At 44.7% G+C, this 15,545-nt stretch overlaps 1 protein-coding gene across 4 annotated transcripts in view; it reads left to right on the top strand.

The window, feature by feature from the left end:
* Positions 1-15,545, top strand: part of LOC139228918 (dnaJ homolog subfamily C member 11) — a 73,049-nt gene that overhangs the window by 41,915 nt on the left and 15,589 nt on the right. For all 4 annotated transcript variants that reach the window (XM_070860438.1, XM_070860436.1, XM_070860439.1 and 1 more), the window contains exons 2-8: positions 2,791-2,920; positions 3,550-3,623; positions 5,126-5,227; positions 7,431-7,556; positions 8,709-8,831; positions 11,482-11,555; positions 14,248-14,437. In XM_070860438.1, coding sequence (XP_070716539.1) covers positions 2,833-2,920; positions 3,550-3,623; positions 5,126-5,227; positions 7,431-7,556; positions 8,709-8,831; positions 11,482-11,555; positions 14,248-14,437 — 777 coding nt within the window. In that variant the 5' untranslated portion in view covers positions 2,791-2,832. The remainder of the gene's footprint in view (positions 1-2,790; positions 2,921-3,549; positions 3,624-5,125; positions 5,228-7,430; positions 7,557-8,708; positions 8,832-11,481; positions 11,556-14,247; positions 14,438-15,545) is intronic.

The raw sequence follows: 15,545 nt of genomic DNA, 5'->3' as shown, positions 1-15,545 counted from the left end.
CAAAGCTGTTCATAAAGCATGTGGGATCCTGAGCTTTATAAATAGAGCCATAGCGTACAAAAGCCAGGAGGTTATGTTAAACCGAGATAAAACACCAGCTCGGCCCCAACTGGAGTATTGTGTCCAATTCTGGGCACCGCACTTTAGGAAGGACATGAAGACTTTGGAGAAGGTACAGAGAGGTTTACCAGAATGGTTCCAGAATGGTTACAGTTACATGGATAGACTGGAGACGCTGGGGTGGTTCTCCTTGGAGCAGAGAACGCTAAGAGGAGATATGATTGAGGTGTTTAAAGTCATGTAGGGTTTAGATAGAGTAAATAAAGAGAAAGTGTTTCCAATAACTAAAGGGTCGATAACCAGAGGGCATAGATTTAAGACAAAAGAACCAGAGGCGACATGAGGAACAACTTTTTAATGCAAAGAGTGTTTCGGATTTGGAATTCACTACCTGATAGGGTGGTGGACACAGATTCAATAGAAGCCTTCAAAAGGGAATTGAATAAATACTCGAAGGAGAAAAAATTGCAAGGATATGGGGAAAGAGCGGGGGCAGTGGGACTAACTGGATTTCTCTTTGCAGAATTGATGGGCTGAATGACCTTCTGTGCTGTACTATTCTATGATTCTACCACTTAACGAGAGAGCAATAGATAGAAGGAACAGCACTGAATCTCGCTGCAGTCAATGTGCCAGAGCTGGGCATCCAAGAATTGGAGGCCAGAGGCACAAAGAGCAATAAGTCAGCTGAAAGCTACAGTTAAAGGCAAGACAGGTCGCAAGTAGTCTCTGACCCCTATTAAGTAAGCGCAGCTTGAGCGTTTTTGAATACAATTTGAGTGAGTTTTTCTCGATGGACCAGTGTGTAAAGGCACCGAATAACATTGAGTACGATAGAATTGGTCTGCACTGATATTCCCACATGCTTGAACACCCCTGATGCTCGTCTGCGCAGAATGTTGGGTGAGTGGGATTCCAGGCACTCGTGGAGCTGTACCCTAATAAAATTCTTCATCTTGGGGAAAATTTTAGACATAAATCACTTCCCCGGTTTTACGGTTGTCGCTGTGGAGGATTAAGAAAGCACTGTCCAGGCAGTTATCGTGACTCTGCTGATACACTCCTCCGAGAGCAAAATGGTAGAGAAGAACAGTTCGTCTCTCGAGATTCTGAGTTTCGAACTACATCATCTACCGACAGCTGCCACTCTCCAAAACCTTAAAGGGAAAAATTGTTACAAGGGATTACAAAAAAATAAATTCACACATTAACTGCAGAAAATAAATGTCAGTAACTACACCTAAGCAAGTTTTTTCAGAATCTCTTTGGAGCCTGTCACGTTCCTTTATGTGTGTTTTGATCAAAGTTGTGTTCACTGGTAGCTGCTGGTGTGTTTAAGCTGCTTTAACTCAGTGGGTTTATCTCGTTGAGGGCTATTCAAGCCAGCGAGAGCACAGCTTCACATACTGTGCTGAGTTAGCTGATTTCGGCAGGGGCAGCAGTCGGGGTGTTTCAATGGGTCTGGACGCTCCTGGAGTTGGGTAAAGAATATTGACTGGGATTTCCACGCCTGATTGTAATCCAGCGACTCCGAGCTGGAAAGTGCTCATGAGGCAAGGGCAAGATTGAGCTGGGTTCTGATATTCCTAGTCGAAGCGAGTGGTAAATCGATGAAGCAGACTCCCTGGGGAGACAGTGGAAGCGCGTAGTATTGATTCCTTCAAATGTAAATTAGATTGATTTTCCTTAGTACAGAATATTTTGGGACACAATATATGAGTAATTTGAGACCTGCTATGTGGTGAGTGTAGCATGCTTGGGAGGAATAGATGACTTTGGACCTATGGTTCCCAAAGCTCGCCACCGCTGGGGGTTTCGTCGCGCCATGTCTGGGTCTGTTGTAGACTAATTGCTAGAGATCGATTGCTATGGTTCGTCAACAGCTCCATTGTCGTTGTATCATGCCATCGAACTAAATAGACTGAGGTCTTTATTTTTGTCTAGCAATTCCTATGAATAACCTGCTAAAACTCACTATGGCCATACATGAAGAATTGGCACTTGGATGAAGTTGCATAAGCTATTATGCAACTGTGGAACTGTAGCCAAACAAACATCAGGACCTGTCAGAGGGTAGAGATGGCATTGGCAAGCAGAAATTGACACAAGTATGAGGAGGTCGTTCCTGACGTTACACTTAATTTCCCAGCTCATAATTATGCCCCTGGAATTCGCTCTAGTTCTAGAAATAGACAAGCCATGTCCATCCAGAGTACAATAAATGGCCCAACCTCCCCTTTGGGAGGTGGTGATCATTGTATGTGTGTGAGAGGGAGCCAGCAACTGTCAGCAGGCTGTGCAGGGTATCCTAGCCAATCCCAATTCTATCCTTTATACTCCTCCCTACCAGCCTGGAGGTACTAAGATCTGTTGCTTCCCCTGGAAGCAACTTGGATAGTCCTGGTCTCTATAACCATACAACGTGTTGCATTGGCCCAAGGATCCAGGGAAAGTGAGAAGGATGTTTTTACTCAGCACTCTGCTTTTCAGGGGAGTGAGCAGTGCCAGCACAGCTCTCCCCTGTCATGATCTGCCCAGCCACCCACCTCGGTGATCCTTGCACAGATTACACAGACAGGACTGAGTGACGTATCTTCCAACAGAATGTGTTTGGTCGGACTAAATTAAACTCCTGGATCAGACAATAGCACTGTCACGTGGTCACTTTGAAACAACCTTTGCTTCTATCTGTTTTGTGTTTAATGTTGCTGTTTGATCTGTTGATCGCAGGCCACACAAGACGAGCTGAAGGCTGCCTATCGCCGGTTGTGTATGCTCTACCACCCAGACAAGCATCGAGACCCTGATCTGAAACAACAGGCAGAGACTCTCTTTAACCTTGTGCACCAGGCATATGAAGGCAAGTACCTTGGATGGCAGAAGAAAAATGGGGCACACTGCTTTATTTCCTCAAAATGTATTTCCTCATAATCCCAAATTTATTCACGTGATCGTTTTTCCCGGTGGCTGTTGTGAACCAGTTCACTGTTCAATGTAAATTGCCCTTTTTCCTTTACTATTAAGTGGGCAGGTCACAGATTATCCCTTCTGAAGACAGAAAGGAAATTAAGAGGCTGTCAGCCTACAATTCCCTATTTACATATTATAGCCTTTTTTCTTCTCCCCTTCTGTTGTGTTCAATATGTTGTGATTAAGATTCTCTTCTTTTCCTCTCTTGCTTTTTCTTTCTTTCTCTCTCTTTCGCTCTGTCGCACTCTCTCATGCCATAATTTAGATTTCAAAGTCCATGTGTATGCAGAATCAACAACAACTTATATTTATATTGATATAGTGCCTTTAACGTAGGGAAACTTCTCGAGGCACTTCAGATAAACTTCATCCAATTCTTAAATTTCTCAACCCTGCCCTTCCCCTGTTCTTAAGCATACCTCATCACAGCATCCTGTGTCTTGGATACCACGGCTCTCCTGGTTTTTATAGATCAATTTGTTCTGAATCTTTGTATTTCTTTCCTATTTCTCTTGACAGTACTCCGCGATCCCCAGACCCGAGCCATCTATGACATCTATGGTAAAAAAGGCCTGGAAATGGAAGGATGGGAGGTAAGGCAATATTTCATCCCCAGCGCTTCTCCCCAAAGGCTGGACCCAGGCTAACACCCAAATTATAAGACTCTTTCTCTGCTAGCTGAAAGGATGAAAGGAGTTTGGGTATTCCCGAACCGCTTCCCAGTGAGCATGAGCCCACAGCCCAAACTCTCCTAAACCAGCACTAAATTAACAATCTAACACATTATCTGTTGTGGGAGCTGGTAAAATTGTCACAGTGGTGCATCAGGAGACACTGAAATCTTGGTGACCTTCGTGTTTGGTATTCAACACATATTGCAAATGCTTAAAGATTGCTCTCGGGCTGAGTGAAGCCCTGGGCTGCTGCCTGAACAACATGAGGTCCAAGAGTTCGGGATAGTTTCAATTTGGATTTCTTACCCTGCAACATCGTGTGCTCTTCCATTTAAGGAGCTGATAGTATGGGAGAGGGTAGCGATCCACTTTATGTTCTATCCCATTTTGTAAAATATTGTACCCACTGCTCAGAAGGCATGTTCCCGATCTCTGACTGTCGCTGTTTAATTATCCATCAGGCCTTGCATAAGGTGTCGTTGATCACCCTCCTGTCCAATTCTTCGATTTCTCAACCCTGCCCATCCCTTGTTAGGCGTACCACCTCACATCTACATTAGGCTGAGCTTCCCCCTCTTTCCTAATCATTTTCCCTGAAGGCTCTGGTATAGTTCCATGGATATTGTGCTATCTTGCCTCTCGTTTGAGCCTGTGCATTGGGTGTTGTCAGGAATCGTGGCCAAGCCTGATCCTGTCCTTGCCTGTTGATCACATGTGCGCACTTGGCGTCAGGGGTAACTGAATAGTAATCTGGAACAGGACCCTGGCTTTTTAAAAATGTGTTCATGGGATGTGGATGATACTGGCAAAGCTTTAGTTTCTGCCCATCTCTAGATGCCCTGAGAAGATTGTGGTGGGCCTTCTCCTTCAACTGCTGCCATCCTTGTGGTGACGGTGCTCCCACAATGGTGTTGGGTGGGGAGCTCCAGGATATTAACACAGCAACAGTGAAGGAATGCCAAGCTATGTCCAAGTCAGGAGGGTGCTACCAAGGCATTGCTGCTCTTGCCCTTATTGGTGGTGGAGGATGTGGGGTAGGGAGGTTCTGTTGAAGTCGTCTTAATGAGTTACTGATTTTCCCCTCCCTGCTGAGGCTGAGGGTTATTGAATTGGCCCTCCCAACCCAGCTGATATCCGCTAACTCCACACTAGAGTGCAAAACCTGAGACCTGTCTGGTCTGGGTCAGATAACGTCCACTGCCTCAACCAGCTGAGCCAGGTGGGCGGGCGGGGTGGGGGGGTGGTGCGCGCTGTTTATCAGTTCCGAGTGGGAGAGGATGAAGTTATGCAGGGCTTCTTTTTGACTCATTTAGAAAACTGCAATTTTTAGGCTATGTATCGTACAAGACGCTGTAGCCATTGTTTGTGATTTGCGTTTAATGCTGCAGTTTGTGAATTGATGCCATATTTTGCTTTTACAGGTCGTGGAAAGGAAGAAAGCAACAGCTGAAATACGCGAAGAATTTGAGCGGCTGCAACGAGAAAGGGAAGAGAGGCGACTGCAGCAAAGAACCAACCCCAAGGTATGCAAGGCCACGCTGGATCATCTGGAAATAATGTGTTACAAGTTACAATGACCCTCAGCACCCCCGAGGGAGGGGAATATCAGCCAGGGTTCCTGCTCCTGCTGGAGGGAGAGATCAAGGTCAAGTTTGCCTGTGATGGCGACCACAGTGGAATAGCGGCTGAAGCTCATCGTTCAGCCTTGTTCATGGAGAATGGCCGCTGGGTGCGGTGCTGGAGAGTATCCGCCAGTGCCTGTGGAATGGGACCAGAGCAAGCGTTGCTGTCTTCAGGAGACGAACAGGAAAATCGGTGCAGAGGTAGAAAACAGAACTGAGTGGCCTCATTGTTTGAGCTGCAAACCATTTGATTGCAGGTTCTAATAGAGTTGTATAATTGAAAAGCCGGGGTAGATTCTCTCCCTCGTTCTGTTAGTGTTGTCGAGGCTTAGGTAGAGGGTTGTATTTTTAACCTTCGCTGTGAATTTTTATTGGAATTCAGCCCCGTTCATGCCAAGACACAAATCATAATCCCAATGACCATGCTCACCATTTTATGTCCAAAGAAGGCTTTGGGCTTTAATAGCTTAGCTGCTAAAGGGTTAATTTTTGGAAGTGTCTTGCTTACAATGTCTTTCTTTCACTTGTAGTACTTCCCTCGAACACCTCCTTTGTTCTTAATCCCGTGGAGTGCAACATACTCTTTCAATTCAATGCAATCCAGCATTGCTTGAGTCCTTGGAAAATACTCACCATGTTCACCATCTCCTTCTAGTGTTTCTGAGTTGATTAAAGAAAGGTTCGAAATACAAATTCTTTCACAAATCGGGACATTCTAAATTGCACAGCCAATTAAGTTCTTTCACTGTCATAATGTCATAAACTCGGTGACTTTCAAATTTTAAATGGGTGCAAAAGGTGAAAATTCCGAAATGTTTCAATGTGCCTGCATGTCTGAGTCTGTGGGGAAAATTGTGATCGGAGCCTTCCTTCGTACGATCACATCCGATCCTAAATAAATCTACTAAACTACCTGTTGGTCCCGGAGAAACGTAGGATTCCGGCCTGAGGCCTTCATTCGCTGCGCAGTGTACGGGGATCTGTCCTCCACGGACAGACAATGTTGCAATCACGTGGGCCTGGACCACCAATCACGCTGCAGTATTCTCATTGATGATAATGGGATCTCTGTTTGTACGTGTTCCCATTACTATCAATGTGAATAACCCCCTGAAACACAGCGCAATAAATTTAAAAAAAAAAGACCCCACATATTTAAAATGAATGGAAATTAAATGTAATGAAATGTTTTAGGAAAAAAAATGTGGATTTTTTTTTAATGTGTTTAATAGGGTTAAAAATAAACTTGCCCTAATGGACCGGGTTTTTAAACATAAAAATGAATGATTAAATTTAATTTTTCTATGTTTTAAAAGTGTCACACCGATAAAAGTAAGCTATGCGCCTGCTTTTACCAAGCATAACATTTTGAAGGACATTCGCTATGCATGAGTTAGGCAAATAGCCCAATCTCTGCTGCGCAGATATCCTTCCTGTGGGGATGCGTTTGATCTGTCAAATGAAATTTTGACAGATCGGAAAAGCCGGTTTTCGGCGCATGTGCATCGCACCCCGAGAACCGGCTTTAGCAAGGCCTCGCCGGGTCTGTGCGCACTTCATACGGACCCCGCAAGACCGCAATTTTCGGCCCATTATCTTTAGTATATTAATAATGAGTTTGCGTGCGCATACTGTCAACTTTCCATTATAAAGTCCTATGACTGCACTTATGTAAAGTGCTTTTTGTAAATTTGGCACATTCTAGTTACACCCTCCCACCAGTGGAAGTATTGCAATGCACCAACTGATAGGAGGGTGTGATTAGCGTGTGCCAAGTTTCCCTTAGAAATGTGGACATAGGAATTTATAATGGCAATATATAAAATTAAAATAAAGACAAAATGCAGGTCTTTAAAATAGAGACTGAATTATGACTGCACTCCCTGGTCCAATTATCACTTGCCCTCTAACCCTACTTCCTCTGAATATCAGGCTCAGTCTTGACTCCTCGGGCAGCATTGCAGGAGAAGACTAGTACAGGTGTGAATTTAAGGCTCCTTTTGATTCGTGCCAGGAACTGCACACATTAGCGGTATCGCTGCACTGTCACTTCACAATTGCACCGCCTAATAAAAGGTCAGTAACTTATTTAATCTTCTTGCAGGGTACGATAAGTGTTGGCGTGGATGCCACTGATCTGTTTGACCGCTACGATGAAGAGTTTGAAGAGCCAGGCAGTGGGTTTCCTCAGATTGAGATTAATAAAATGCACATATCACAATCTATTGAGGTACGAGGCAACAGAACAGACTGAAGTCCCTCTTTGTTACTTGGTGTGCCCTCCTTGTATTAGTATATGTTGGGGGAATATTGTTTCAGACCTTCCAACAGAAGTTTGTTTGAGAAAAATTGTTTTGAAACTGTACTGTAGCACTTTCCTGATGGTTCATTGAATAAACCACCCCAGATGTGGAGACGCAATGCAAACCCTGAATACTGCCTGCTGCAGCACCTCCTGGCAACATCCTGTACTCTCGAGGGACAATTCGAGATAAGTGACACCACCCGATCCTGACTGTGGCTTTGGAGCGATGAGCTATGATGATGATGATGATTCAATAACCAGCACCCCTGGTGTGGTACTGAGGCTTACAGACCAGGCCGGTTCAAGGTTCCAACTCTGGTCTGTGTCAAATCAACCAACCTTGGTTGGGGCAACAGTAAGGAGTTATAGTTGCCCAGAGGACTGCAGCCATGACATATTGAATCAGTATTGCCTTTTAAGGTCTTCAAATGCCTGCATTGGGCAATCCATCTCTTTTCTGCATTGGACAATCCATCTGTTTCCTGTATTGAACAATCCAGCTCTTTTGTCAGCATTTTGAGGCTGTGTGAAGTAATTTGAGGGTGTAATTAATTCTGTCCAATACTTGTACACATCAGACCCTTCTTTGGAGTTTAAAGAGATGTGGATTCTACCCTGCTGGCTTTGTCAATGCATCAGCCAGTGTATCACAGAGCCATGTAGACCAGGATTGTTCCCTGGTCTCTGCTGAATTGGCTCTTCGGTCAGTGTGGGGGGGGCGGGGGCGGGGGGTTTGAGAGAGACTATAACTGTCCTCAGTGCCCATGGGAGGGGAACAAAGTAACTACCATTCCTGCTGCTGATCACTACCCAGTGATGGAAGGAGCATGTGTGTGGATGTTTTGTTAAGGATGGTTTTGCTGTAATGACCTCCACATTCAAATATCTTGCTAGCTCTCACTGTCTCTCAGCTGATACGTAAAATAAGTCCCCACTTGTACGAGGTGCAAGAGGGCTGCCGTCACATGTGGGACTATACCCCACTGTGGGTTGGCATTTTCAGGAGAGTAGAGTAGAGTAGAAAACAGAAGAAAATCGAAGTTGAATATATTCTAATTCTAATTGTTTTTCACTCAGGCTCCATTAACCACAACAGATACAGCTGTTCTTTCAGGGAGCCTCTCAACGCAGAATGGCAATGGCGGTGGTTCAATCAACGTTGCATTGAGGCGTGTAATGTCTGCAAAGGGTTGGGGCGAGGTAAGAGCTGAATCGTTACCCCTTGCGGTAAATCAGTTAAACTTGCCACTCTTGGAAATCTTTTGCAATTAGGTTTAGAATTTCGCCCCTGATTTAGGATGGGTTTGCTGAGTAGTGTTGAGCTTGAACTCCACTTGTGTTTGGATGTCGAAAAGGTGAATAAAATCGACCATATTCAAATTGCTACTCCACAGCCCATTCAATCACTCAAAACATAATTCTACAGTGACACTGATTGGAAAGGTTTGATCCATTGAAATTCTATACAACGTGAGTGAATGGGAAAGGGTTTGATCCATTGAGATTGTACGTTTGTACGAGAATTGTTTGCAAAACGTGTGAATTTTGGCGTCGTCTGTAAACTTGATTTGTTTTATGTTTTTTGTTGAAATGCAGCAAGATCTGAGAGGCTGTAATTTATGGGAGAACACAAAGTAGGTTACTTAAGTGATACTGAGAGAACTTAACTCAGTGGCCCACATGAAGTTGGCATGTTAGCGAACTCCTAAATTCATGAGTTAAAATATTTTGGCAGCTTCCAATTTGTTTTGACCCTTAATCGGTTGATTGGCTGTCCGTTTGAGTATTTGGGATTCTAGCTCCTCGCAATGCCAGTTACAGCATAATGCTCCTTTTAACCGATTCCCGTGCGCCTCTCTCTCTATTGATAAAGATTGAGCCCAGTGTAGTGTTTGTCCAAATCATAGTTGCTGCTACTGGCTGATGTGTAACTATTCTCCACGACTGCTAGTGGCCGTTAGCTGCTTGGCAGAGATCTTCGGCTGGTGAGGTCATATTGGTTGCTGTTGGTTGTGGTGCAGGGTCATGCAGCAATGGCTTGTGTTTTAAAGTTGATTGCAATCGAGTCCAGTAACACACAGTAAATGGCTCTACTGTTTAATCACTGGGCAAAGGATTTTAGACATAAAACAATTGTGGGTGGAGATTTGTTCTCTCCCACACCCAGCTTGATAGCTCTGCAGATGAAAGTTTTGCATTTATGTAGTTCCTCATTACATCTCTCAGGAACATCTTGGAGCAATTACTTTGAAATACAGAGACTGCTGTGCAGCTGAATATGGCAGCCATTTGTGCAACAGACAAGCCCACAAACAACAAATGAGATGAATGAGCAGTCAGTCTGTTTCTTGTGAGAAGGAATGTTGTCCAGGACACGGGGAGAACTCCCTCCTTTTCTTCATATGATGTCCTGGGAATTTTAATGTTCACCTGAATTAGCAGAACAGGCAGGCAGATACTCGCTTAATATCTCGTCCTTCAGTATAGCACTATCAGTCAAACTTGTGTATTCAAGTCCTGAAGTGGGATTTAGAAAACATAGAAATTAGGTGCAGGAGCAGGCCATTCGGCCCTTCGAGCCTGCACCACCATTCACTAAGATCATGGCTGATCATTCAACCTCAGTACCACTTCCCTGCTTTCTCTCCATACTCCTTGATCCCTTTGGCCGTAAGGGCCATATCTAACTCCCTTTTGAATATATCTAACGAACTGGCCTCAACAACTTTCTGCGGTAGAGAATTCCACAGGTTAACCACTTGCTGAGTGAAGAAGTTTCTCCTAATCTCGGTCCTAAATGGCTTACCCCTTATCCTTAGACTGTGACCTCTGGTTCTGGAACTCCTCAGCAACGGGAACATTCTTCCTGCCTCTAACCTGTCCAATCCCGTCAGAATTTTATATGTTTCTATGAGATGCCCTCTCATTCTTCTAAACTCCAGTGGATACAAGCCCAGTTGATCCAGTCTCTCCTCATATGTCAATCCTGCCATCCCGGGTATCAATCTGGTGAACCTTCGCTGTATTCCCTCAATAGCAAGAACGTCCTTCCTCAGATTAGCAGACCAAAACTGAACACAATATTCCAGATGTGGCCTCACCAAGGCTCTGTACTGCTGCAGTAAGACCTCCCTGCTCCTATACTCAAATCCCCTAGCTATGAAGGCCAACATGCCATTTGCCGCCTTCACCGCCTGCTGTACCTGCATGCCAACTTTCAATGACTGATGTACCATGACACCCAGGTCTCATTGCACCTCCCCTTTTCCTAATCTGTCACCATTCAAATAATATTCTGTCTTCCTGTTTTTGCCACCAAAGTGGATAACCTCACATTTATCCACATTATACTGCATCTGCCATGTATTTGCCCAGTCACCTAACCTGTCCAAGTCACCCTGCAGCCTCTTAGCATCCTCCTCACAGCTCACACCGACACCCAGCTTAGTGTCATCTGCAAACTTGGAGATATTACATTCAATTCCTTCATCTAAATCATTGATGTATATTGTAAATAGCTTGGGTCCCAGCACTGAGCTCTGCGGCACCCCACTAGTCATTGCCTGCCATTCTGAAAAGGACCCATTTATTCCGACTCTCTGCTTCCTGTCTGCCAAACCAGTTCTCTATCCATGTCAGTACATTACCCCCAATACCACGTGCTTTAATTTTGCACAGTAATTTGAACCCACAACCTCTGACTCTGAGGTGAGAGTGCCTCTAACTGACACGATGAATGCTCAAAATGATCGTGATAGAGCCCTGATATTGATGCAGTCATATTAATTTGATCAGGGCCTGTAATGCTCCATTAAATCTCAGATCCTCACACTCATTTTGTGTTCAATAGTTGGAATTTGGAGCAGGAGACATTCAAGGGCCTTTATTTGGAATGAAAATATTTCGAAACCTCACGTCGCAAAGGTAAGTGACATGAGCAGGCTCCAGTATTAAGTTCCAAATAGCCATGACTGTGTTGTCACTGGCTTTTTCTTCTGTGTTTACTAGAAATGAAAATAACCAGCGGCACATTTATAACTCTGTCCTTCTGATAATTGGTGAGTTCCAGATTACCGCTATCCTGTGTGGAAAAAGTGCTTCCTGGTTTTACACCTGAACGGCCTAGCTCCAATTATAAGATTATGCTCTCTTGTTCTGGATTCCCTCCACCAGAGGAAATCATTTCTCTGTATTTATCCTTTAAACATTTTAAATATCTCAACCACCCCTCAATCTTCTAAACTCACGGGGAGTATAAGCCAGGTTTATGCAACCCGTCCTCAAAATTTATCCCTTTAAGCCCTTCATCATTCTGGTGAATCTACATTTGCCCCCTCCAAGGCAATGTATCCTTCTGAGGATCAGGAAGCGCACCCCAGAAAATTAAATGGCTGCCAATGTACCAAATGCACCAGTGACTGCGCGGCACTATTTCAACTGCCTCCTGTTTACAAAGGTAACTCCACGACTACGGTTAGTTGGCAAATGCTTGGGTGTCTGCATGGACCTCTTGCCAGTTCTGACAGGTGGTCAGAGAGCAACAAAGGTAGAGTCTAGAAGCAAATCACTCGCCAACCCGCTCTCATCAGGAAATGATGTTGACTATGGAAAAAATAATAATGTATGTGGAAAATGAGAGAGATCTGGGGGTCATGATTGACAATAATTTGAAGCTATTGCAGCAATGCTCTGTGACAGTGAGTAAAACAAGTCAGATTTTGGAATGTACTGAATGGTCAATATTGAGTGGAAATAGTGAGGATGTCGTTCCATATTAGAAATCATTAGTGTAACCGCACTTAGAATACTGTGTACAGTTCTGGTCACCACAGTACAGAAAGGATATTGCAGCTACTGAAGGTACAGAAGAACAACCAGAATGGTTGAGGGGATCGGTTTAAGAGGAACGATTATGTACATTGGGAATCTGACTGGAAAAGAGAAGGTTGAACGGCAGTATGGTTGCTGTAGTTGGGATTCTAAATGGACAAGATGATGTAAACCATGACCAGCTGTGTCACCTTGTCCAGGGCATTGGAACCAGAGGACATGGCCTGTGCTTGAAGTGGGGTAAATTCCAGACTAATCTGAAAATGTTTCACCGAGTGAGTGGTAAATCTATGGAACAGACTCCATAGGGAGATGGTGGAAGCAGTTAGTATTGATTCATTCAGATGCAAATTAAAGAAAGACTTGCATTTATATAGCGCCTTTTACAACCACTGAAGTACTTTTGAAGTGTAGTCACTGTTGTAATGTGGGAAACACGGCAGCTAACTTGCGCACAGCAAACTCCCACAAATAGCAATGTAATGATCAGGTAATCTGTTTTTGTTATGTTGATTGAGGGATAAATATTGGCCAGGACACCGGGGAGAAGTCCCCTTCTGTTCTTCGAAATACTGCCATGGGAACTTTTACGACCACCTGAGAGGGCTGATGGGACCTCGGTTTAACGTCTCATCCGAAAGACGGCACCTCCAACAGTGCAGCAATCCCTCAGTACTGCACTGGAGTGTCAGCGTAGATTTATGTGCTCAAGTTCCTGGAATGGGAGTTGAACCCACAACTTTCGGACTCGGAGGCAAGTGTGCTACCCACTGAGCCACAGCTGGATTTCTTTCAGAAAATAATATTTTGGGATTATAGTGTGTAGGTAATTTGAGACATGACGTGGTAAGTGTGCAGCATGCTTGGGATGAAGAGGTGACTTTGGACCTATGGTTCCCTAAGTGCTTCACCGCTAGGGGTTTTTCTCCCCTCATGTCTGGGTCTCTTGTCAACCAATTGAAAGCGATTGAGTGCTATGATGAGTGAACAACTTCATTATAATTGTATCACGTGACTAATAGGATGGTAGACGGCAAACTAGATGGAGCTTAGTTTTTTTTTTTGTCTTAACAATTTCTATGTTCCGATGGGGGAGAAGGCGAACATGCATTGTTATTTGAAATAAGGAGCCCCAAACCTTTAGCTTCAGATTCAACCAAAGCTTTTCCCCTCCCTCCGCAGTTAACCCCATTTCCTGATGGAGAGCCACTGAGCAAATGGGATACGAGGACCAAAGTTGGTCATGCAGGGTAATCAAGGTCAAGTGCCACAACTGAAATGCTCCGACATAGAACCTTCCTACACGGAAATTGTTCTCGTTACTTGAGAATATTAAACTGACCTCATCTTAAAAGTTCTAACTATCTTTCCTAGTGGATTAGTGTGTAAGTACAGAGCCAATAGAATATGGAGTTATTCAGACCAGAGGACTAGGTTCAATCTCTGGCCTTGAGTTAACCAATCTCAGCTGGAGTGTCAGTAGGGGCTGCAATTGGTCCACGGGTTTAGGAAGGGGAAAATCGGCCAAGGTTCCCACACTCACCACTGTCCATTGGCTGCCCCCTATTCCCCCCGCCCATAATTTGCAGGTACATATGTGTGAAAATTGGGTGAAGGCAGGATCAGATTTGGCTGATCAACGCTAATTGTCTAGGCCTCCGCCTGATGAAGGGCCACTCGGGTAACAGAAGAGAGGAGGAAAATCAGGAAAGAAAAGCCTTTTATTCAAATAAAACACTGGCCTTGTCCCACAAATGTTCTCTTCATTCTCCCCGGTCCTGTACAGTTTTATCACCACTCACTGTGGGCTACAGTTTTCATCTCGTGGAATCCGTCCTGGGCTGACCACGGTTCTTGCACGAAACCTGGACAAGAACACGATGGGTTACCTGCAGTGGCGCTGGGGCACTCAGTCCGCCATGAATACCAGTCTAGTACGGGACACCAAAAGCAGCCACTTTACAATAGTATTGCAGGTAAGGGGGATTTAAACATATTTTTAAAACAAATACTATTGTTTTATAATCTCATCATATCACAAACATTCCTCTATTATTCACTTTGGATTCATAGTTTTTCACCTCTCCTCCCCGAAATTAGTGACTTTTTTTGTAATCATTATGAATGGTGCTGAGGTTAGCAACTATTCCCATCTCAAGTCTGCCAGTGTCTGCAGTCCCAGGTCAAGTGCAGCATTGGGTTAGATACAGTGTAAAGCTCCCTCTCCACTGTCCCCATTAAACACTCCCAGGGCAGGTACAGCACGGGTTAGATACAGAGCAAAGCTCCTTCTACGCTGTCCCATCAAACATTCCCAGGCAGGTACAGCACGGGTCAGATACAGAGTAAAGCTCCCTCTCCACTGTCCCCATCAAATACTCCCACAGTAGGTACAGCACGGGTTAGATACGGTGTAAAGCTCCCTCTCCACTGTCCCCATCAAACACTCCCACAGTAGGTACAGCACGGGTTAGATACAGAGTAAAGCTCCCTCTACACTGTCCCCATCAACCACTTCCAGGGCAGGTACAGCACTGGTTAGATACAGAGTAAAGCTCCCTCTCCACTGTCCCCATCAAACACTCCCAGGGCAGGTACAGCACGGGTTAGATACAGAGTAAAGCTCCCTCTACACTGTCCCATCAAACACTCCCAGGGCAGGTACAGCACGGGTTCGATACAGAGTAAAGCTCCCTCTCCACTGTCCCCATCAAACACTCCCACAGTAGGTACAGCACGGGTTAGATACAGAGTAAAGCTCCCTCTACACTGTCCCATCAAACACTCCCACAGTAGGTACAGCATGGGTTAGATACAGAGTAAAGCTCCCTCTACACTGTCCCCATCAAACACTCCCAGGGCAGGTACAGCACGGGTTAGATACAGAGTAAAGCTGCCTCTATACTCCTAACTTCAGAACAGTGCCTGCTGCTGTGCCAATGTGACTTTTTACAATTCCTACACCACCCATCTTTGACTGAGTGAGATTGGCAACTTGTGTCCAATTTGAGCCAGTTTTTTGCTGTGGGTTGATGCTCACAGTTGGGTTGGGCTGTCTGAATCCATTTTACATTGGACCCTGAC

The sequence above is a fragment of the Pristiophorus japonicus genome, chromosome 18 (assembly GCF_044704955.1).
Source record: "Pristiophorus japonicus isolate sPriJap1 chromosome 18, sPriJap1.hap1, whole genome shotgun sequence".
Taxonomy (NCBI): domain Eukaryota; kingdom Metazoa; phylum Chordata; class Chondrichthyes; family Pristiophoridae; genus Pristiophorus; species Pristiophorus japonicus.
This window is presented reverse-complemented; position numbering and strand designations above follow the sequence as displayed.